The sequence below is a fragment of the Nesoenas mayeri genome (genome assembly GCF_963082525.1).
Source record: "Nesoenas mayeri genome assembly, chromosome: 11".
Taxonomy (NCBI): domain Eukaryota; kingdom Metazoa; phylum Chordata; class Aves; order Columbiformes; family Columbidae; genus Nesoenas; species Nesoenas mayeri.
In genome coordinates, this window is record NC_137563.1 from 18,407,710 (window position 1) to 18,431,760 (window position 24,051).

The 24,051-nt window shown below is 45.0% G+C and overlaps 2 protein-coding genes across 5 annotated transcripts in view; one reads left to right on the forward strand and one right to left on the reverse strand.

Annotated features, from left to right (window-relative positions):
• The window catches only part of SCAPER (S-phase cyclin A associated protein in the ER), a gene marked incomplete at its 3' end in the record, with an annotated part of 144,675 nt that extends 127,706 nt beyond the window's left edge, over positions 1 to 16,969 (forward strand). For all 3 annotated transcript variants that reach the window (XM_080351439.1, XM_080351438.1, XM_080351437.1), the window contains 3 exons: positions 12,322 to 12,513; positions 15,178 to 15,229; positions 16,875 to 16,969. In XM_080351439.1, the coding sequence (XP_080207565.1) occupies positions 12,322 to 12,513; positions 15,178 to 15,229; positions 16,875 to 16,969 (339 nt within the window). The remainder of the gene's footprint in view (positions 1 to 12,321; positions 12,514 to 15,177; positions 15,230 to 16,874) is intronic.
• A 2,553-nt stretch (positions 16,970 to 19,522) lies between these two features.
• On the reverse strand, positions 19,523 to 22,195 carry ISL2 (ISL LIM homeobox 2; the record flags this gene model as incomplete). 2 transcript variants are annotated; one of them, XM_080351561.1, is made up of 6 exons in its annotated part: positions 19,523 to 19,639; positions 19,766 to 19,936; positions 20,035 to 20,318; positions 20,418 to 20,680; positions 20,874 to 21,063; positions 22,138 to 22,195. In XM_080351561.1, 6 exons carry the CDS (start codon positions 22,193 to 22,195, stop codon positions 19,523 to 19,525), a joined length of 1,083 nt encoding a protein of 360 aa, XP_080207687.1. The 2 variants fall into 2 exon arrangements, with proteins under 2 accessions (XP_080207687.1, XP_080207686.1); XM_080351560.1 differs by lacking the exon at positions 22,138 to 22,195 and having other exon boundaries at positions 20,874 to 22,111.
• Positions 22,196 to 24,051: the final 1,856 nt, after the last annotated feature.

Below are 24,051 nucleotides of genomic sequence, written 5' to 3' on the forward strand. Positions count from 1 at the left end.
TAATGTGATATAGGTTTGCCTGGTTTTACTACAGCATGTGTAAAACTCTTTACATGTAGTTGAGTGGCAAATGAAAAAGGAGAGTTCCTTTGTCTCGTATAGCTTTGGGATTCCTGCTTCAGCGCAGCTCCCGGAATCCCCAGATCAGCGGAGGGGTTCACAGGGTGCTGCGCCCGCGGGGACGGAGCGCGGGCTCCCAGTTAGCGTCTGCCTTTTGGTCCGGGCCCAGGCGATTCTGTCGAGGAGCGATGAGGACAATGGATTCCTGAGGAACGCATTCCTCAGTGTTTTGATAGCGCTTGCTCTGTTTATTTTAAAAAGACTGTGATTTTGCTGACTTTGCCCGCATATAATATATTAGTAATATTCCTTTCCTTTTTCTGTATTTTGTTTTAACATTCATAAAGCTTTTTCAGGGCAGCTGCTGTCACTGAAGAAATAAATCACTTATGAAACTGAAAATTTCAAAAAGCAAAGAGTGTTTCTTTAATATTTTAAATGCTTTAACGTCATTAGTCAAGCCTAAACTGCGCTATCTGTTTTGTATCGGCACGTGAACCTTTGTTTACTACAGAGTCAGCCAGCCAGCGTTTCTCGAGACGGGATTCTGTAATCGCGCCGCAGCGGAGCTCGGCTTTATTAGGCATCTGCTTTGCATGAAGTATGGTCAAGGAAACGGATTATCTTTTTTTGGCCACCATTTAATCTACTAACATACAAAAACAGGTCCCTTGATACCAAGGATAGACATGTAAAACGAAACTGCAATAAAAATAATGTCCAATCTTTCAATAAACCCACCATACTATATCGGACTATGAGATTACAGTTTCTAATTAAAATGTTCTTGTTAATTAAAAATATCCTTCTATTTCATTACATTTTTATTCCCCTTCATTGTTTGATTTAATTATTATAATGAATATAATTAGCATATTATGTCAGCTCGCTTCATTTGCATTTTATATTGGATAATTGAATGTGGTCCCGTAATTAAATTAACATGAATGACAGATGATTTGGCTTCTTTCACATTGTTGTATTGGGAATAAAAGTCTTTCCATATTTATTGCAGTTAGTGAATATTTTTCATATGAAAAGTCATCCCAAATCAGGTCCTCAGACTCAGGATCTTGCCTGACAGGCTCTAAAAGAACTCGCGTTGTTCATTTGTATTGTTATACATTTATTTAAATAAAACCAGCTTTTGTTCTTTCAGTCTTAAACACACACTGTATTTAGAGTGCTTTAGAAGAATCTCACTAACTTTTGGGATTTGTAGGATACGGAACTGTGTCCTTCTAAATTATCGAACTAAAACATATTATTGCTAGATTGCAGAACAAAATCTCTGTGAAAGAGCTAGGGAAGAGAGTATGTAGCTTTAACAAATGTAATTATAAAATTAAGCTTTGTAGATAGAAGTATAAACTTCTCATAGAGTAACCGATGCAATTGGAAAAAATTGGATACAGAAACTCTGTGTCCTGAAGAAGGAATTCATTCATTGTGTTCCAGTTCCTGAGTCTGACTGGCTTATTTCTCTGTCACTCCAAACCTTTTATCTCTAGACACTCATGTCCATAAGAACACTACATTAGTCTTACTGTAAGCTTACAAATATGAAGTGGTAATATCTAATAATCAATATGTTGAAAATAAAAGAATTAGATTTAATAGTATCATTCACTTATTATAAGTGTATCCTTGCTATATAGATGTGAAAAAATTATCACAGAACATAATTCAGGCATACGAGCTAGTGCCAGTTACAGGAATAATAACAGTAAGATCAGAATATTTTGGGAGAGGAATTTCTCCTGTCTTAGAAATATATAATGTCACACAGCTGTATCATAGGTATAAATCTTATGTTCAAATAAATTAAAATATTATATGGTAGGCACAGTTCTGAAAGGATCGTGACATTTTTGACTCATTCCCAGCCCAGAGCCCTGAGAGAGGCTTCATCCGGAGGTGGTCTTTTCTCTTTTTTTGTTAAATGATTGACTTATCGGTCTATTTTCTTACTTTTAAGCTTTTTTCATGTGGCAAGTCTTACTTCTGTCATAAAATAGCAGTATGCTTTAGCACACATTAAGTGTATATCACATATGTATGTATGTGTATGACATATATCCTACCTATGGTTACAAGTACTGCTGAGTTGTAAGGGACACGTACAAAGTGACTGTAGATTAAAACTTTCCTTCTCTAGGGAAATGATTCTGTGCTTTTGCCAGTGTTAGTGCGTATTGAGTTTCACTATGTGGCCGATTTCCTCTAGTGTTACCATGAAGAGAGAAAAATACTTTTAAAATGGAGAAATCATGAAAATCAGAAGTTGACAGGAGAACTTGGAGGAACGGTTAGAAAAATATCATGTAGAGTTTCCATAAGGGTTGTTTACTAGAGGCCATCATTAAGCTTTCATTATTTATGTTGGTTTTGGGACTATGGAGTGAGTGGAACAATTTTGACCTCGTAGGTGCAGTTTTTGAAAATACAACACAAGAGTAAAGGCGCAGGAATTGGTAGTTACCGTATAGTTAATGTCTGTGTTTGTGAGTAAATAGTGTCTGAAATCACTTAATTCTGATTTTGTTAGTTTCTTTTCAGAGGAGGGATTTTTGGGAGTATGGATTTCCTGCTGAGGTTGTGGGTTTAATTCTTTATACCTTTCAAAAAAGCAGAAAAAAAAAACCACCCACAACCTTTTAAAGCTTTATAGCTCTGAATGAAAAATATGCCTGCGAAATTTTGTGGAATAGCTGATTTCGGCAAGTGAGTGATTCATGGGAAGTCGTAGTCTTGACTACCATTCAGGAGCACTTCAGCTTGTGAACAAAAAATCCCCTAAGGATTAGACTCACCAAGTTGAAATGGAGTAAATTAAACCAGATCTGTAACGTATGCTTTTTCTCTATCAGCCTTACATACTCAGACCACATCAATTCACTTAAGTGAGCCAATGTCTTCAGAAAAGATGACGTTCTTATCTAGGCAGTCGGTGAAAAGGGGAGATGCCGCTTAGGTAATTTGTCAGACACCTTTGTTGTTATTTGACTTTACTGATGGCCTTTTTCTTTTTAAAGAATGATCTAGGACAAAGCAAATAAAATACAGCAAAAGCATGTGGGACTGCATATTTCACGCATCACATCTTCATTGTATTTCTGACATTCCAAAATGCATCCCATAATTTTTTTATTTCTTTATTTTTTTCCTTTTTTCTTTTTTTAGCAGGTGTGGGGAAGGTAATTTAATATGAGTAAAGACTTAACATGAAATCAAGTGTATTTAGTTTCAGTTCGTGATGGCTGGCTGGTTTCTGTAGGAGGGGAAGAGAGTGCAGAGAGTGTAAAGGAATTAATATGAGAAATGAATGCACTTGGATTTATCTTATTGTCTTAAATGGTAAACACAAAAGAATAAACTCAGCTCCCAACATCATAAAAGCCAGCACTTTCAACAACCTTAAAATACAGTCCTTGACTGAAGCTTAGAGATGAAGAGAGAGCAATCGGCTAATGCCGCCTCCGCAGGGCGACGTTCTAATCTTACTCCTGGGTCAGGAATAAAAAGAGTTTGGTGATCTCAGCTTAGTCCCCAGTGGACCTCTGTCCACATTGAAAAAACACCACAGAGTTTGGCATAATCCGGCTTAATAAGCAGTTTCTTCTCAGCTAAGACCTGGGCCTGGAACATGTTGGGTTTGGCCGGTGGAGATCCGCTGGCGAGGATGGAGGCGGCCGCTTGCGCAACGCTCGCCTTGCTGTGCCTCCTGCCCACCCAGCCTGTCGGTCTCGCCTTTTCATGAGAATTCAATTTCACACAGAAATTTAAAACAAAGTCTAAAGCCTGCAAATATTTAATCGGGCCTTGTGAGCTATTGTCTGCCTCGCCTCATGTGTGAGGGAACTCCCTGTACTTCTTCCATGAACTCCAAGTTTTCCAAGTCTCTGCAGCCCCCCAGTGAGTGTCCCCAACACCGCCAGCCCCCCGGGGAGGGGACGCCAGCCTGCTCTGTGTTCACAGCTTTGGGCTCGGGCAGCTGACAGTTGTTCCAAGCACTTGGATGCTGCTCTAAGGGTGGGAGCCTGCAAGAGGCCCAAAAAACTCTCCCAAACCCATTTCATCATGTTCAGCTGAAGTAACACTTACTTGAAGTGATACTGCAACATAAAGAAAAAACAAAATGCATTCAATCTTGCGAAGTGAGTACTATGGAAAATCTTGCTCGCCTTCCTCTCCCTGTAGTAATGGGTAAATTGTAGCACATTTTTTGTGGCAGAAAAGTACTTTTTCTTGCTCTCTATTTGAAGCTTTTCCTCAGCCAGCTCTGTAACACATCCAGTGGCTCAAAGTTTCACAGACTTTTTAGTTGATGATCAGATATCTTCAAACCCTTTGCATTTATTGTGGAAGCCAGAAGACAGAATGTACTGTTTATTTATTATTATTACTACTTACTTATTTATTGCTGAATTGGATCTATATATACTTCATTTGTTGTCTTATAACTAAGGTGACTTGTTAGTTGTCATTTTGGGTGACGTTTTTTCAAGAGCTTTCTATGAAGAACTTCTTTATCTACGTTTCCCACTAGCATCACTTTTGATAAACATTTTTCCATCTTTACGGCATCACTGCTTGTATGTGCTGTTGTCCTGTCCTAAATGCTCAGATGGCTTAGGATGATTACACAAAAACCGCTCAGATCATTTCTTTTCTTTGCTGTGTATACACAGAGCACCACTGAATCTCTGTGCTTCAACCATAGAGCCAGCTCTAAAGGGACAATGCTCATAATGTGGTTTATAGGAAGACTAATGTTATTTCTGAACTCCGTTATCTTCTCTCTGAAAGCTTACATGTGATGTCAAGAAAATAAATGCCAGAATTTCTCAAATAGATAAAATTCTTATTTTTAATTTGAATGTAGCATTCTGGAACATTGTTTTTGCATGGAAGTGGTGCTCTGATTCCTGGTAGATATTAGGAGGAATTTAGAACATTCTTTGCTCAGAGCCTTGGCAATAGTGGAGTTTGCAAAATGGAAAGAAAAGAGCTTGACCTTAAAACAGAAGAAGAGCCTAAGTGGTGACATATTCTGCTGATTAAATACTAGCAGTATGAGATCTGTTTATATAGAAGCAGAGAAATAATGCAGATCTAACTTTGAAGAGAAACTCTGGACTACTAATATAAAGACTTATTTCTTTTACAGGGTTATAAATAACCTGCCATCAAACAAAAGGGTTTAACTGTTTGATGGAATACTGTAGTTACAGAGATTAGAAGCACAGTTCCTGTTCAATAGTTATTAGTTGTTTGTACAAATTAGAATTGACATTTATATAAATTATAAATAAATAGAAAAGAAACACTAATAGTTCCCATACCAACAGTACAATGTTAAGATCCAAATGTTTATAACGGCCATGTTCAAGTTTGGAATTGTAGGTCATACGAGATAGTGAAAAAGGCAAAGAGTGCCCCTTAGAGAAACATTTGCTTTTCAGTCTGAGTTGTTCTAAGAAAATTACATCCGAACCTGAAATACTTTATAGCAGAAGAGCACAGTCAAGAAGGAAAAAGAGCACATTTTAATGCTTCATTTCATTATAAAAAAAAAGGGGAAATTCTATTGAGAAGGATGTTTTTCTAGAAAGTTAAGTCAGCTCACTGATCATCACTGTATTTGCTTCTAAGTACCTATGGAATACGCCGTTTCATTAGTAGTTTTTTTCTGTCCTAGAACTGAGGAAGATTTAACTTCAGAAAGTTTTAAACTTTGCAAAGTTATGTTTCAGCTCTGTTTTCTTGTATCCACTTCACATTAGCATAATTTTGCCTCACTTCTCATTTGATAAATATCTACGACTTCTAATACTTGATCAAAATCACTAAAAAACACCAGCCTAACTGTAGAATACTAAGAACACAGCATTATTGAGCAGAGTTGGTCACACGAGAGCGCTGCACTGAAATAACTTGCAAGATTTTGTTCATATTTTGACTTTTGGGGGTTTTTGTGGCTACAGATTCAAGTTCTCACCTTGGCAGTCTTTCTCCTTTCTCTGCCGTCTTAAAGCAGCAAGAAGCAATTTTCCCTTTCTTCTGTGGATGAAAGAAACTGATAGGCTACAGAAAGAACCTGTAAGTCACATTATTTTCCTGCTACACTGTGGCCAAGCAAACATTCCTCTGTTTCTAGGAAACCTGGCAGCACCTGTGCAGTTCCAGGTCCTCAGATGGCAGCTGAGAATTGCTGGGCATGGTCTCTGCCTTGTGAGATGGACATCCCCTACCCCTGCAGCTCTGATGGGTCGTGTCCTAATGGAAATGAGAAATTTGTGATAAAGGAAATCAGGGGGCAGCACTGCAGAATGAAAACGAGAACTCAAATTAAGTTACAGGATCTGCTAGGAAAAGTGCCCACATGCAGTGTTTCTGTTTGGTAACACTGAAATCATGTCTTCCAGCTGTGTTTGTGAGAAGTCTTCAGCAAGTCTCCCAACAGAGAAACAAACCCGATGGCAGTCCAGGCCCATGTTCCTGAGCCGGGCTGAGGCTGGGGGCTCTGCTGTGTGCCCCACAGTCCCCGAGGGCCCAGCACCAGCTGGGTCCCCCAGCCCTGGGCTTAAAGGACCCTGGAACGATGGATTATCGTTGGCAGCATTGCTTGTCATGCCAAAATGTATGTAGCAAATGGTCCCATAGCAAATGTGCTGCCTTGTTTATCAGCTGCCTTTCAGCTAGGAAAGCTACTTCAATCAGTTAAAAACATACCCTGGTGTGGCCTTAGGCTTGGACTTGTTAACCCGACCACTGTCTAGCTGGTTGGAGGAGAACAGATTCTTGCCAGGTTTAAACCAGGTCATTTTTAACCTGGAACACTGTGTTGGGATTTTTTAAATCATTTGAGGAGTTGAGGAGCAACATTTGAGGAAATAATGGAATAGAAAGATAAATATTATTATCATTTTAGACACGTAATTAATATTTTGTAGCTTTCTAAGTGTATGAATAATCTTCAGTAAATGGTAATAATTGATTCATAGTGTTATGATTCTCTGGTCTAGCAGAGTTTAGTTCATTGAGAACGTAGCTTTCTTTCTGAATCAGTTGAATACTTGTCAGTTCTTTGTTTTGCCTTTGTACAGACAAAAAGCTTGCCGCTGGTTTCCTGTTCTTCCTGACCAGAAAATTAATTAGCCTCTTTGAAAGATAATTCCAGTGTTTTTATGATATGTATGGACAGAAATAACTGACATGAATTATGTCTTTCCAGAGCTGCAGATGTCCAAGTGAAACAAGAAAACCTAAATCCATCAGTAGAACTAGACTAAATATTGCTCTAAAAATCAGCACTTCTACTCTGCAGTAATCCTGGACTAACCTTCCGTAGTACACAAGGAATAGAAAAGTCTTTGGTCTGAGACTGAACTATTTCTTTTGTTACTTGTAGTAAAATATCTGACAATATTTAACATACATGCATAAAACCGCTGAAAACCGGTCTGTGACCATAATCTTCTTTAAATCTCTAGAAGGTTGAAGGCAAAGTTTTAAATTCAATTAGTTTCTTTTCTTTTTAATGCTTTGCATATGTACGCAGCTAAATTGTGTGCTATTATACCTTGGAAACAAAAATTCAGATTGTCACCAAACGTACTACTCTGCAGTTAGAAAAGCAATTTGGTTGAACTACTAGTTCTTGAAAAATTAGTACCATGCATCTCTATTGCATGTCTAATTAGGATGTGAATATATGAATGATATGAATACATGAATTATCAGTTAAATTCAGTTTGGCTAATATCTGTTCAATATTTTGCATACTAGTCATTCTTTGACTTTCTGGCTGACATTTTAGTTTTCTCAATGAAAGTCCTGTTTATTATTTACAAGATGCTTATAAACTTGGTTATCTGATTGTGAAGATATAGTTTCAAAGGCTAGAGGTTTCTTATTTTTTCTTGTAAAATTAACCATTGACTTGGTACGGTTTTACTTCTGATTTAACATGTACCTATATCATTGCTGAATTGTTCAAAAGATCTGGATCCTATTGTGAAGATTTTATTACTCTGCTTTGACCAAAAAAATCATACATATTCATTTTAAAAGTAATTCTAGTTTTCATTCATGATAAAAGGAATATAGAGAAAGATTAAGTGAAAGACAAATACATATATAGAGAGTGAGTGTGTAAATAGAATTAGGAGGTGTTCACTAAAACATCTTTCCCTTGCTAGTTCTCATGCAAGGGTTGCACTGTGTATTGCCCTTGCAAGCAAGGAAGGGAGTCACCTTGCTATGATTCTCATTCCTGCAGGATCATCAGAAAGTTATTTTTGGGCCCTTGGAGCTTCACAGAAAAATTAAATGAGCTGCAACATTCCCTTTGCTACCCAGAGGAAAATCATACCCGTGTGATTTGGGTCTGTGTGGTTTATTAGTTCCCTAGCAAAGGCCTGTGGCCCTGGGCAGATCTCCGGTGGAGGTGCCGGGAGCAGAACGGCTGCTGGAGCTCTGCTGGGGAGCCCGAGGAGGAACGGGGAGTCCAGCGTGGAGCATCCCCCAGCAGCCACCTCAGCTCTGCAGCCAGACCCCCTACCCAAGAGACGGGGAAAACCTTATCTCCCAGCAAAATGATGAGTTCCCCTCACAACTTTATTACTGTTCCATACCACAGGGAGCTTTTAATTCTTTGATTGATTGTCCTTTTTTATTGCTCAAGTGCTGTGTGGCATATTGCTGGCTTTTGTCACTGGAGTCTGTTTTGAAAGACTGACTTTTACGCTGCTTCAGACGTTCACAGCTAGAACTGCAGCAACTAGGGGAGCAATATACTGTACACTGAATATTGGCCCAAGTAAACTTGAGGAAAAAATGGATTCTATCTAGAGACTTAAGAAATCGTGACTCATGCTTTCCTAAGTGATAAACTTCAGGAATACGGTGGATCGGGGTGATTATTGCACTGGTGAGTGCAGAGTGCACTTTGCCAAGAGTCACACGGGAGCGTGGATTGCCTGGTAGGGCAGAACAGAATGCCTGACCCTCTGGCTATTGGAGATAAAGCAAATTAGCGGGACATGTAGAAGGCTATAAACTGGTGGGAGTGACAGAAGGTAACTGATGGGCAACCTTGAAAGGTGTTGCTCAGTAAAAAGTTCGCACAGGTCATCACATCAGTCACTGTGCTGGACAGCCAGCTAGTGCGGACACAGTAGTGTCCGTGCTGGAGGAAAGCTGGAAATTCAGACAGTGTAAAATTGTATTCTTAAAGGTGACTTTTAGCAAAGGTCAAAAGTAAAAATTGGATATTGGAGTGGCATATATTGTGTAGCCTTCGTAAGAACTTATAAGGTGTAGAGGTTGCTTCAGTTCAGCACAATAAAGGATTGAAGCTGCTCTAGCCTCTCATTTTCAGCAGGCTTTTGCGTGGAGAGTAAACGGTGCCCTTGACCAGTGATTTGTGGTGTGCTAACCCCAAATCATGTTGCCACGCTCTGCAGCGGGGACCCCACCTCGGAAATGGAGTGGGATCTAGAGTTTGACTGGTAGCACAGAAAATCCTTCATTAATTCATCATGAAGTAGCAATTCAGAAAAGTATTTGCTGTGTCTCTTGCCTGTGCATAGTTTGGGTCTTCAGAGGGTTATTCCAATGTTTACCGTATTGGGCCAAAAATAAGCTAAGCAGGTGCATCTTCTTTGGAATTTATTACAGCTAAGCACAGGCAAACTGATAAAATTGTATGAATATCTATAAATGTTGAGATTAAGCAAAAATTTTTAATGAAATACGGAAAACATTAATGTGGGTTTCCTGCTCTGGATTAAAAAAATAAATAAATGTAGCTTGTACTAATTTGATAGGTCTCAATTCAGCAAAATAAAACCACAAGCAAATATTAATGGAACCTAGGCATGTATCTGAAATTAAGCAGGTGCTTAAATGCTTGGCTGTACAGAAATACAGTGATTTAATTAGGATCTTGTTCTGTTTGACAGGCATATCTGACTTTCAGGCTAGAGAGAGAGCAACAAGAAAAGCTGATTCTAGGTAAATGTGTCTGGATTCCAGTATGTGACAGGAGGAAAAGCGAGCTTTCTGCACGGGATTTCAGTAAGGAGTTTTTGTCTCGTATTAAGAGTATTTGATGAGTATGCCAGGCCTGCAGATCTTCCTGGGGTCATTCAGCCGAGTGGCTGCTTCAAAACAGAAAAAAAAAAAGTCAGGAGAAGTATTTCTCCACCATAAAGAAGTCATAGGCAAGGCTTTCTTTTGTTTTCTTCGTTGTTGGTTGCTAAAGCAAGTGCTGGGTTGTACTCTCTCCACCAGTTGACAGTGCAACAAGGAGAACGTGCTCTGCTAAAGGTTTATTTGTTGGGTTTTTTTCCAGTAAGGGATGACTCATGACTTTTTTTTCAGAGTACATAATATAGTGTATCAGGTTTAGTAGCTGCATTACTACAATGAGCTGAAATCGTTAAATTGATTCCACATGTGATAAATACCAGATTAAAACAATCGGCAGCTTTTGTATATACCTTCCTATCTTTGATGTTGATAACAACGTAGTAGTGAAAATGTTGAAAAGAAAATTATGATGAAATAATAATTCTGTGAAAGCTGTTTGGGTATCGACATTGTTAGTTTGATGAGAATTTACTAATTATCCGTAGCATAAAAAATGAAAAGTCCTCAGACTTTCTTTTCCTCTAAATCAAGAGTTCTGTTATTCTGTCCTGGATCAGAAATACCAATTGTAGTTATTTTAGTACATTTACAATTGCTTTTAAGTACTTTTCTGATTGTAGAATTTACCATCGAAAAACATAGATGTACGTAGTAACCCCCCCATTTAATTTAAAGTTCAAATAGTAATCACAAATTGGGAAGGCTCCCTCTCACTTACAGGGTGGTAGCTGATAGTGAACTTCAGGATCATCCAAATGCATCAGGGATATTTTGCTCAAAATAAGGGCTGAATGTGTGCTCAAGTGTCACATATTTGGCTGCCTTTTAAAAATCCTCCTGTCTTTAAAGGCATTAAGACATTTCTAGCAGTATTTCGAAAGGTCTTTTTGAAAGTGCCTTTCTTCCTTGAACTGAAAAAATGCAAACTATTGCTTTGTTGATCTTGTTTTTAAACTGAACTACATTATCAACTGAGAGTGTGCTCTGAAGGTATTGTTAAAAGTGCTTTGAAAACTTGTAAATCCCTGTAATTTATGTTCCTGTGGTCTCAAGTGCTTCTTTCTGTCCTTCTGGTTTTAATTTGAATGCAGTCTTGTCTGGGTGTGTACCTGTAAAATTGTGTTTTTCCAAGTACAATTTACAGTCATGACCCTAAGTTTTACAGTGGTCTAACCTTATAGGAGCTTCCTCCTATGCCGAAAAGCCAACTTTGGGTCAAACAGCTCTTTCATATTATAATTGTCTAATCAAGGTTACTTGGAACAGGTCCGATTTGGGCATTTTTTAGTTTATCACAGAGACTTTATAAGAATATCAAGTAAATTGGAAAGGTTCCTTTGCAGGAGACCAGCAACAGCATTGCCTTATTTCTTCAGATGTACACAGTTGTAAACTTAGCCTGCTTCATGACAACAGTCCCATTTATCTAAACAATTCTCCTTTTAGAGTCAATGGCACTGATAGAAACTGAGATAAGAAATACAGATGGGAGGATCTCTCTGAGGCTCTACTTACTGAAACTCCTTGCTGTGCAGCTTACAATCACCTTTTCTTTTTGGTGCCTGAGAATGCGTGGCAGACATCTACCCTGAAACAGAGTCCGCTCGAATTGCCAGAGAGCTCTCTAGCAAAGGACGATCAAGCTTCGGGGGGGTTTACAGTCCTCGTGGTCTCTTTCTTGACTTTTTTTCCTCCTAAAGACGTGCTTACTGTGTTTAAATGGCAGGGGTTGAGGTTTTTTGTTTCGTCGCTCTGATTTACAGTCGTCCCTTTGCTGTAATTCTTTGTCTTTTGAATGAAGGTATTATCTATTTTATCATAATCTGGAGATTAATCCCCTTCTCATTTACTTGCCGTCTTTTTGGGTGATACAGGAAAAAGAAGTTTCACAGTCTTAAATTCTTTGTGTTCCTCTGCAATAAAAATAATACTCGCACACACACTAAACCAGAAGTTACTTGGACTAAACGTTATAAGCTTTATTTTTAGTATTTATTCCTTAGCCGTGCTCATTTTTTTAGCATGACTTCAACAGCCTTGGTGGTTAACAGGAAGAGAACAGATAGATCACGTGTTTTAATTTTGTTGCGTTTGTGTTTTCAGATCATTGTACAGTCTGGCCGTCACCCCACGGTGCTGCAAAAACTGTGCCAGTTGCCGTTCCAGTATTTCAGTGATCCTCGTTTAATCAAAGTGCTCTTCCCTTCGCTAATAGCTGCTTGTTACAATAACCCTCAGAACAAGATCATCCTGGAGCAGGAGATGAGTTCGATTTTACTCGCCACGTTCATTCAGGTAGCTATTGCAGTAACGTACCAGCCGTGGGCAGGGTGACTGCAGCCGGTTTTCTCGCCTTTGCTGTGTATATGGGAATCATTTGACTTCAGTAAAACAAGTAAACAGCATTGAAGTACTTTAAGATTCTCTGTAGCTCTTTTCAAACCACAGATTATTCCTGTACTTGAGGCATCTTATAACACTAAAAGGTTACTGAGTAGTTCAGGTTCTCACTATCACATGCAGAATCCTGTTTGCATTAAAGTTACTGCATGTGCTGGGAAGATTTGATGTAGATCCTGCTATTACAAGACAATTCTTAAAATATTTATTTTTTAAAAACTACCACACATAGCAAATCTGAAATATGTATATTAATCTGTTTACATGCAAATGTACAGTTGTATACTGTGTACATTAGATTTACAGAGAGAACTAAACAGAAGTGTATATATTTTATGCAGAAAATACACAGAACATATGTTACTGGTCTAATCTTGCAATCTTTATTTTTGACAGTAAGCCACTGAGGTCATTACAAATACTGTTTTGAATAAGGATTTAAAGCATTTTTGTTCCCTTTGTCTAAATTTGTATGCTGTGCTTTATGTATCAGATTTTATGCTTGTCTTACGTTTTCCATACATTTTATTGACTGTTTCCAATTAATAAATGCAGTTTTCGTAAACAGTTTACTGTTAAAAAATAATACACTTTTAGGAGTCTAGGAATTCTGTATCAGTCACCTGAAAGTTACATTGTTGGTACAGAAACATTAGTCAAACTCCTTTTCCTAATGCTTTACCAGCTAGTCCAAGGGTAGGCTACGCGGATTTGGGAGAGAAGGCCCAAGAACTAAATATTTACTGAAAGTCTTAGCATAACATCAAACTTCTGAGTGCAACTACTTTTTATCCTTTTAATACTAAAATAATTGCATAGGTGTTTAAAAAAAAGGTTGGAACTTAGTATTAAAATAATTTGCTATATAGTAATGGACTTCTGGTTAAATACAAAGCTGTGATTTATCTTTTACCTTCTTATAGTGAAACTACAGATTTCAGTGTCGAAGTTGCAGTGGCAAAAAGTAATTTAACCATTATGAGTAAATGCAGCAAGTTTAGTTTGTTTTTTTTCAGCCACAAAACGTGAGTGGGGGAGAGTGTTCTGTATATAAATAATTAAGGTTATTTACCTTGATTTCTGTGCTATTAGAGAGAGAAGGGCATTTAAATCCCCAGTAGCTACAGCAAAGCATATTTACAAAAGCAAACATTATTAATTTGATTTCCAATTAGAGGTATATGTTAGATGCCAAGTCCACGTACTATGCTCGCAGGCTTTAAAAAAAGGTGTTATATTAAAATACGGAAGATCCTTGTGTGCTGTAAAGTGTCATGTCCTTGCTGACTTCACTGGTACTTTAGTAATTTATCCATTTAAAAATCTAATCCCAAATGTTCAACACACAGAGAGAACGATTCTGAAAGGAACCAGGGAACACTCAGATACCCGCACACACAGCACAGACTTGCCTCTGCACTTTTATTTCAACTCGCTGCTGTTTGTCAAGCAAATCTCTCATTTGCTTCAGTGGAAGGGTCGGGACAGACTGTAAAATGTTTCCCCGTGACTAGAAAATGAGATTCTTCCTGTGCCAGGGAATGCAAAAAGAAGTCCTGTTTACGTAAAAGTTTGGTGGTGTGTACAAATATAACACTTAAATACAGTGTGTTAAATGTGTGCAGCGTAAATTAAAGGATAATGATTGCTGGATTTTATAACGACCCACATTATACCTCCCTACCAATGGATTCATTTCCATCATCTGAAGTTTGCATCATCCTTCTTATTTTTGCTACTTCTGTTTCTAGATGTGCCGAAATAATTAAAAAACATTTAGTAGCATCCATTACTTGCTAAACTGAATTTCTTATGTCAAGTAATACCATCTGTGCTCAGTGCATACTCAAAAAACAGATAGGAATGCTAAAAGCCCTCTCGGCGCTGGGGCAGCCGCCTTGCACACTCGCACGTTGTCCCCAGCACAGGCGATGTCCTCACTGACTCCGGAGGACGCAGCATCCCGTCTGACAGCCGCATCCCATCCGACAGCCACATCCCATCCGACAGCCGCATCCCGTCCGCAGCCACAGGGACCGCTCACTGCCCAGCTGGCTGCAACGGGACCGGAGCTCGTCACGGCTGTGGAAGAACTTTGCTTACTCTCAGGAGATCGAGACCTCAGGCTCCCGGGTCACCGGGAAACACAGATGATGAAATTGGGATAATTCAAGAATTCTATAAGAGTGCATTTGGAGCCCGGAGCATGAATCTAAAACACCATTTGTTTAAAAAAAACCCACAGCTATAGTAAATGTTCTCTTAATTTAAAAGTTATTATAGTAACTGTTTCCTAAGAAGATATTAAAACCCTGTTGTTTCTGCTGTGTATTTTTTCTTCAAAAACTATATAAATAAAGGCATAAAAATCCACTATATATGATAGAATTTAAATGCTGGCAGTGTTCTGATATATAGCAAACTGTCCAGATTTTGTTAATTTTCAGATTTCCTGCAGTATTAGTGGTTTTGAGTGACCGTGAAGACTTTAAAATGTTGCTTTAATTCCTCAAATGTAAGATCTGAAAACCTGATGCCTTTATTTTTTTCCCCTTGTAGGATTTTGCACAGAGTTCAAGCCAAACGGATAATCAGTTATCTCAGCAGAGGGGTATGTGTCCAATTAAATGCAACAGAGTAGCAGTTGGATAACAAAATGTGTAAATGCTATATTTTACTGTGATTTAAAGTTTTTGAATCTGCATCATGATTAAAGAAATATAGTAAATTGCAAAAGGATTTTACAGTTTGAGGAGAGGCTCTCTGACTTACAATCTGACTTAAAAGTACGTGTCTTCCAGTCTGCTACTCATCGTATCAGGAATTCACACTGTTAATCTTTACTGAATGCCTACGTGGTATCGTGTCTTAAAATGTGATACTGTATGTGCACATATTTAATTAGCTGTCACAAAGGCTACCTTCAAAAGTTTTAGGTTGCAGAAGCCACGCAGCCGTGCCAACACACCCAGGGAGCCAAAAGTTACTAAAATACTGTCCTGCAATTATCCTGTACAGTTTGTCAGTTTGTAGAAGGGTTGGGAGGGTTTGGGGTTTTTTTCCCTCGGTTGTTGTAAATATCCAGTAAAACGCAGTTAACCTCTTTAGGCTAAACATTTGAAAGATTCTTAGCTAAGATGGCTGTTACTTATTAAACACATCTGAAATTCAGGTGTGTTGATGGGAATCTGCTCTTGAGTCACCTGTATTTTATACAAAGTATGTCACTCGGACAGTCATTTCTCCCTCATAGCAAGCAGAATTCCACCACCATTTTGCTGCACGTTTGGCAGAAGATTAGCAGTTCTAGGTGTAAAATGTAAGCTTTGTGTTTAAAAATAAGTCATAAAATATAAGATTTGCATAAATTTATGGAGATTTTTACTGTCAACATTATACCTGTTGGTCTGAAGCAGCCTCATGCAGTGTCTGCAGCACAGACTTTCCAGGATTGTGTTTGCATGAGAATCTGCTCGAGAAACATCTAAAATCCAAGCGGAAATCGGCTTTTTATTTTCATTATTCAAACTGAATGAACTTTCAAACTAAGATGAGTATATGGTGACATGTGACTGTGATTTCTAAACATGCAAAAAAGCTGACTTAATAATAGTATAAGCAGGGTTCTTTTTGTCCGTTACATCACTTAAATGTGAAGGGCGATGTCCCCAAAACAACAAATGGGAACAATAGCGCTGCTGGGAACAAAACTTGAAGCACAAACTCTGTTGTTGGGCACTGCAACAAGCTGCTCGCAGGGCCGGACCCCACAGACCTGTGCACGCATGTGTAGTGCTTTTCACGTCACCAGCAGTGCTTGTAGGAGTAAAAGCTGCGTGTGTAATCGTGCCGTGAGCTTTGGGGGAATCGGGGAGCAGAACTCCTCCGCAGCACGTTGTGAAGAAAGAGGCTGCTGAGCAGAGCTGCGCAAACTTGAACGAGGCTGAATCGCTCCCCAGTGGGGCTGAGAACATAAAATGTGTAAAAATGTATAATGTTCTCGTGCGTAAAGCAGAGAGCCTGCTCCTGCAGCTTAAATATCTAAACCTTTGCTCATCAGGGCTTTCTGCCCCCGTGTTTAAAGCCAAACCTCCATGTCTGGAGCTCGACAGGAACATTACCCCATAATTTGAGAAGTTTTTGGTAGGAGGAGTAAACTACTTGAAGTATTTGAACTTGCCACATTTTCGTTATTCTTGTTTTATTGCTATGTTAAGAGATAATAACTTGGTACATTTATCTTTTGTCTTCAACAGAAAAGTTTTTCAATTCTCAAGATTATCTTGAGCTGTCCAACAGATTCCCCCGCCAGTCCTGGGAAGAAGCTCGACAGTTCTTCTTGAAAAAATAAGTGTTGGATTTGGCTTTATAATCCCTAATATCGTCATGCTGACCGATTCCTGCTGACCACCTTCTTTAAAAAGCTCTTCTGAGAAGTTTTTGATACTCTAAGTACTTACACTGTAGATATATAATTTGCACTATTTATATCATAAGTACTGTAGATACTTTAAAGTTCTGGTTTATAATTTTGATAATTTGAGTTTGTTTCATTCATATATCCTATGTCATTATTTGGGTGTTTTCTGCCCTGAGATGTGGTGGCACTTGTACTGCAGAACTGCTGAAATAAGGTTGCAAATAGAGAAAACATGTTCTATATATCTTGTAATAAAGTAACTTATTCTGTCTGTAGTGTGACTTCTGTGTTACAAATGTTGGTGTGTTTGAATTACCATAAGCAACACAATGCTCAGAGGAAAAAAAACTCCTAACGTGTCTTTCCAGTTAATCAAAAGTCTAAATAATTTGTCAGATTTGGCTCTGAGGAAAGTTCAGTCATAATTTTTTGGTGATTTGGGATTAGTCACGCAATACGGATTTTTTCTTTTTTAAACCACACGCATTTTTAACGTTTCGATAAGACTTTAATAGCGCTTGTTTAAACCTCGCTGTGTTTTCTTAACGGTGAAAGTTCCACGGAACAAAACGAAAACGTAACGAGGGCGGCGTGTCTCGGTCAGGTTTCTTTTCCCGCCGAAGGGCCCGGCTGTGAGGGGGCGCGCGACGCCCCGGGCCGTGCGCAGCGGCTCCCTCAGGGAACCGGCCGGCAGCACCGCCGCTCCCGGGCCGCCGGCGCCTCACGGCCGTGGGGACCGGGACTGTCCCCTCTTCGCGGCCCCGAGCCGCGGAACGCTCGCCGGCCGGGCTCGGCCCGCACCTGAGCCGGCGGCGGCAATGTCGGCGAGGCCGCCGCGGATTTACGGCCCGTGCGGCCCCGCTGCCGGTGGCGGGGACAGCTCGTCTCGATCTAGGCCCGAGAGAGCGCGAGGAGCCGAAACTGGATCCAGCCGGAGTCAGGTAACTCGGGGCCCCGCGACCGGGTTGGCGGGGACGGGAGACCCTTCTCACCTGTCCCCGGACCGAGGGACCGCCCGCCGCGGCGGCATCCCCTGACTGAGGCGGCCCTGGCAGCCCGGGTGTCCCGTGCGCCCCGACGGCAGCGCGGGTGGGCCGCGCCGGTCAGCTCGCCCGGGGGCCGGTGCCTGCACACCGGCGGGCTCAGCCCCTCGCGGCGGTGGAGCCGTCCCCACCAGCTCGGGGGCTCGGGTAGGGCCCAGCGCGCTTCTTCCTCCCCGAGGGCGCGAGCCGGACTGCCCTGGGAGGGGCCGCGGGGGCGGCTCGCCGTGCTGTGGGGCTGCCCGGGCCTGCGGCCCCGCCGGGAGCCGGCCCTGAGAGCATTCCCGCACGGGTAACGGGGAGGGAGCGGGAGCCGCGCTCCCAGGTGATGCCAAACGCAGATAAGGAGCCGCCGCTTGCGTCTAGACTGGGGGATGAGTGTATGAGAGGGGACGTCTCGGCTCGGCTCGCCGCCGCCGCCCCGGGGGAACCCCCACGGCCGGGTCCCGCCGGCCCCGGGAGAAGGCGAGGCGGCCCCGCACAGCGGCAGGTGCGGGCACGACCCGGCCGGACCCGGGCGCTGCTCCGAAAGGGAAACGTGCGCTCCACCTCCCCGGCTATAAATAAGAGGTCCGGAGCGGGAAAGCCGATTAGCGCGGTGCGGGGAGGCCGTGCAGGCAAAGCCGGCCAGCGCCCGTCCCGACCCGCACCCCAACCCACTCCGCGGCCCGAGCCGACCGCTTCCCACACGGGTGGCCCCCGCCGCCACCCTCCCGCCGCTTGTTTTCGTTTAAATCCTTTCCTTTTCCTTCTTTCTCTTTTTTTTTATTAAGTCCAAAATATTTAATCCCACTATTCAACCGCCGACTCCGACAATAAATAACAATAACTTACTTTTGTTCGTTAAAGGCTCAAACAATCCGTCCTCCGTCCACTGATAACATAATTAGTATTGGTTTTCCCGTTAAAAAGTCTCGTTTCCGTGTCCCGTTTTTCCAGCGATCATGCGGGGCCGGGCGCCGCGGCCCGGGAGAGGCATCGGCGTGAGATGAGGCTGGATGGCGCGGCTCCGCGGCCGCGGAAAGGCGCGCACGCCAGGGGAGTCTCTCCCCACTTTGAATTGTATCTCTTTTTTCTTTTCCCTTCCAAAAAGGGAAGAAAAGCCGTAGCCGGCAATAGTGGCGGGAGAGGCAGCCTGTCACTGTGCCGGGCTCCAGCGGTGAAATCCGCGTTTCTTTGGGGAAAGAAACATCGAAATCCGCAGGGAAAAAATCCAAAATAACGAAATAACCAGGGCGGGGGCTCTCTCTCCGGTCTAGTGAAGGCAGCGAGGATCCTGGTGCTTTTTTGGCCGTCAGTAACATATTTTTTGTTTGTTTTTAAATAAGAATAATTAAAAAACAAAGGCGTTTGTCCGGCGCTCTGGGAGCGGCCCGGGGCCGGGTGTCTCATGCAGGGAGCGCAGGCATGCGGAAGTCCCGCGGCGGCGGGCGGCCGGGCGGCCTCACGTCTCGGCCGGGCTGGGCACCATGCTGTTGGGGGTGTCGGGGAGCTGGGAGGACAGCGAGGTCACGTCGCTGCCGGAGGACGTGCCCAAGGAGCCGGACTCGGAGAAAGAGACCTGGGGGAGCAGTGGCGGTGAGGGCCCGGCGCCGTCCCCCCGTTCCCCTCCCATAGCGCCCGGGCCCGGTGGGCCGGGGCTGCCCTCCCCCCGCTACCCGACGGAGCGGCCCGGCGCGGCTCTCACCAGCTGCTGGAAGGCGGCGGGCTGCTCCAGATCGCTCTGCAGGGCGAACTCGCTGAGCGCTTTCCAGGGCGGCTGGTAGGTCTGGACCTCCACGGCGCTGCCCTGCACGGCGCTCTCGTGGCGGATGGGGCTGCCGGCCACCAGCGGCGTCCCGGTGAGGCCCTGCAGGCTCTGCGGGCACATGGGGCTTCAGCGCGGCTGCCGCCCAAGCCCACCGGCCCGGGACCCCCCTCCCACCTCTCTCTCCTGCGGAGCGGGCGGGCGCTCACCGTCTTGTCGCTGTGCTGCTGTTGCTGGAGCTGCTTCATGAGAATGGATTTTTTCTTGTCCTTGCAGCGCTTGTTCTGGAACCAGACGCGGATGACGCGGGGGCTGAGCCCTGTCATCTCTACCAGCTGCTCCTTCATCAGGGCGTCGGGGCGCGGGTTGGCGGCGTAGCAGGTCCGCAGCGTGTGCAGCTGCTTCTCGTTCAGCACCGTCCGCACGCGGGTGGTCTTCTCCGCTGCCTTGTGCGCCGGCGGCCGCGGGGCGGGCGGCCGCCCGGGCACCGGTTCTGCGGCGGGCAAGAAGGGTGCGCACCGTCAGCACCGCCACCCGCCGCAGCCCACCCGCCCACCCCGCCCGTCGCCCGTCCCAAGGGGTGAGCCGGTACCTGCGAGGTGCGCTGCGCCGGGCGGCGGCAGCGCGGGGCTCCGCGGCCCGCGGGCGGCGGCGGCACCGTCGGGGGGCGGCCCGTGGTCGGCGCGGCAGAGCAGGTCGCGCTCCCGCAGGCAGAACTGGTCGCCGGGCAGGAGCTGGCGGCCGCAGGCGGCGCAGCGGAAGCACTCCAGGTGGTAGACGTGGTCTCTGGCGCGCATCACCAGGTCGCTGCTGCTGAAGGCCGCCCGGCACTGGGCGCACTTGATGCCGAAGAGCCTGCGGGGACGGGACGCGCTGTCAGGGCCCGCGGCCGCGCCGTCGGGGCGACTCCGGGCGGCGGGCAGCGGCCAAGAGTAGGGTTTTCGTTTGGGGGAAATTCAGGAAGTTTTAAGGGGCTTTTGTGCTTTTTCGGGTTTGGCTTTGGTTGTTTTTTTTTTTTTTTAACGAGCGCCGGTGCATTCGGGGTCACCTGCTGTAGTCCCGCTTGCAATAGGCCTTGCCGTCGCGCAGGAAGCACGTGCAGGTCTCGTCCAGTGGCTGCCCGCACTCGGCGCACTTGAGGCAGGCGACGTGCCACTCCAGGTCCGGCGACACCCGCAGCAGGAAGGGGTCCTGGATGCGGCCCCCGCAGCCCGCGCACAGGGCCAGCCCCGGCCGCCCTGCCGGGAGCAAGCGGGGCACAGTCAGGGGCAGTGAAGTGCAAGGAATTCCCCAGGAATTAGGGAAAGACACTTTTTTCTTATTTTTACTCTTTTTTTCCTTTTTTTTTTCTTTTTTTTTTTTTGGCAAAATAGGCAGAAATAGAAATAAAGATAGAAACACGGAGAGAAAGAAAGGATGGAAACATGAAAGGAGAAAAATAAATGCAGCCAGAATATTTTTTAAAAGGAAATTTGATGGGGAGATATAAATGCAGGAAGACAGAGGCATAAAAGTATAATTTCGGAAAAGGAAATAAAAGCAGAAAGGCAGAAACTCTAAAACAAAAGCTGAGGAAAAAAAAATTAAAGAAATTTTTAAAAAGGAATGACAGAAAGAGAAAAAAAAAAAGACAGAAACTCTAAAACAAAAGCTGAGGAAAAAAAATAAAGAAAGAAAAAAAGGAATGACAGAAAGAGAAAAAAACAGTGAAAAAAAACCGCAAAGAGACAGTTAAAACGAGAACATGGACAAATGAAAACAGTAAGAGACAAGAAATCAAAAAGACAGAAAGAGAAATAGAACCAAACAAAACCAGAAGAACAGAAAGAGAAAGAAAGAAACAAAAACGGAAAGAGAAATTTTTTAAAAAGACTAACCGAAACACGGAAGGAGAGAAAGAAACAAGACCGATAACACAGGCAGAGGAGGGAAGGGAAGAAAGGAAAAGCAGAGGAAAAGAGAGAAAGAAATAGGAACAGCAGAAAGAAAGGACACCAGCAGCGCGGACAGCCGAAAGGACAGGCATTCGGGAAGAAATGGAGCCAGCGGGGGCCGGGGAGCGCTGGGCACGAACGGGAATAGCGGCACCGGGCATGCCACGGGCCGAGCCCGCAGTCGCCCGCGCCCGCCGCGCTGCCGCAGCCCTTCCCGGCGCTGTCACCGCGCCCGCGGGTCCGGGGCGGCGCGGTGGCCGCCAGCCTGCCCGACGGCACCGGCGGCGCGGAGCCCGGCCCCGCAACGTCCCGCAGAGCCCCGCCGCCGCTCCACCGCGCCCGTCCGCCCCGCCGCCGCGTCGCGCTGCGCGCACTTACTCTTGGCGGGCTCCCCCATGGCGCCCGGGAGCGGCCGCGGGAGAAGGATGTCCACCATGCGGGCGGCCCCTGCGCACCGGCCGCGATGCGCGATGCGGGATGCGGCGCCGCCGCTCCACCACTACCCGCGCCGCACGGGGCGGGGGCCGCGCCCGCCCCCCCGGGCCCGCCCCGCCGGGCCGCGCCGTGATGTCAGCGCGCACCGGCCGCCCGGGGGGGGGGGCGGTGCTGACCTCACCGCGCGGCCCCCAGAGGCGATTGGTGGCCGCGGGTAGGGCGCCCGCGGATTGGCCGTGGTGAACAATGGGCGCGCGGTGGCGCGCGGAGTGGCGCGGAGTCCCCGCGCACCCCGCGGGAGCCCGGCTTCGTGTGGTGCGACGCTGGCTCGGACGGGGCGGGTGGTCCTGTGAGCCGCGGAAGAAGCTCCTCCGCAGGGACGGAAGGTGTGCGTCTCAGTGCCCTGCGCCCCGGCAGCAGCGGAACTCACCCGACAGCCGCGGCCGCCTGCGGGACCCTCGGACCGCCTGGCACGGTGCCCAGCGCCGTGCGCCCCGTGTCTGTACACGGAGGGGACGGCGGCATCGGTAGCCCTAGCAGATGGAGATTCGTTTCAGCTTTTTTTGCCCTCTGTTTTCCATATTATTTTTTTCACGCCTTTTATTTTCTCTTTCCTTTATTTCCCTTGTTCTGCTCTTATCCCTTTCTTTCGTCTTTTACTTCATTGTCTCTTTTGCTGGCGTTTCTGGTGCAGCAGGCAGGTGCCCACGGACGGGCGCGGCGGGACAGTCCCCGGCGCTGCGCAGCGCGGCATCTCCGCGGCAGATGGGAAGGGTGCTTCGCGGTGTATGTCAGCTGAAGGCTGCACGCTCGCGGAGCGAGTACCGGCTGAGAGGCGTACGCGGGAGCGCCGCCTCGACGGACCCGAACGGGATCGCCGGCATCATTGAGGCGGCCATCCAGGGCAGTAGCTGCGCGAGGAGTTGAAATTAGACGAAAAAAAAAGTATTTTACCGCATTTTCATGCACCTGATCCCATGCTGCTCTTGCAGTGGAACCTCTCCCATTGTTTTCTTATCCCTTCTATTCATTTTTCCTCCCTCCTTCCCCCTGGTCTCCATGGGCTTCCTGTGCATTAGCAGAAAAATAGGTAGAGCACTTCAGTGGCCTTTGACTCAGTTTTAAATTCCCAAAGACTTCACAGCACGGCAGTATGATGTGCTGAAAAGGTCCATAAAAGCTTGTACGTGCTGGAATTGAGATTGCTGCTGTCTTTGGGCTTTGGTCCTGCCCCTCCCCTCCACACAATCACCTTCTTAATTTTGTACACAGAATTTGACAGGCATAGACCAACCTGTATGGCTTGGGAAGGACACAGTGACATTACATTTTGGCTCAGGAAGGGCAGGCTGTGCTTGTTTTGCTCAGAGGAAGCAGGCAGGATGGGTTTTCCAGCTGAAGCACTTGGTTTTGTATGAGTCAGGCACCCTGTAGGTATGAAACCTCAGAAGCTGAGGAGGAGGAGAGGAGGATTTGGATATCTAGCATTTGACTATTTGGCCCACTCTTCCCAGCCTGACCCCAGCCTCTGCTATGCCTTTGATGACCCCAGATGCTGAAAGCAAACATTTAAGTTTGCACAGGTGCCAAGAAAGGAACCAGGATGGTGTTTGTGGTACCCATGTCAGCAGGGGCATGTGTTGCCAGGGGATTTGAGCATCCCTGCCCACCCTTGCATGTGCAAAGGTGCAGAGATGCGGTGTGGCAATTACATTCTCGGGGTAGGGCAAGGCAAGCTCATGTGCCCCCTGCCTGTGTGGCAGTGGCAGAGTGGCCCTGGTGTCTGTCAGGGTTTGTGGTCTGACTGCTGTCTGCCATCAGCATGGCTCATTTGCCAGCAGCAGAACTGAGCTGGGA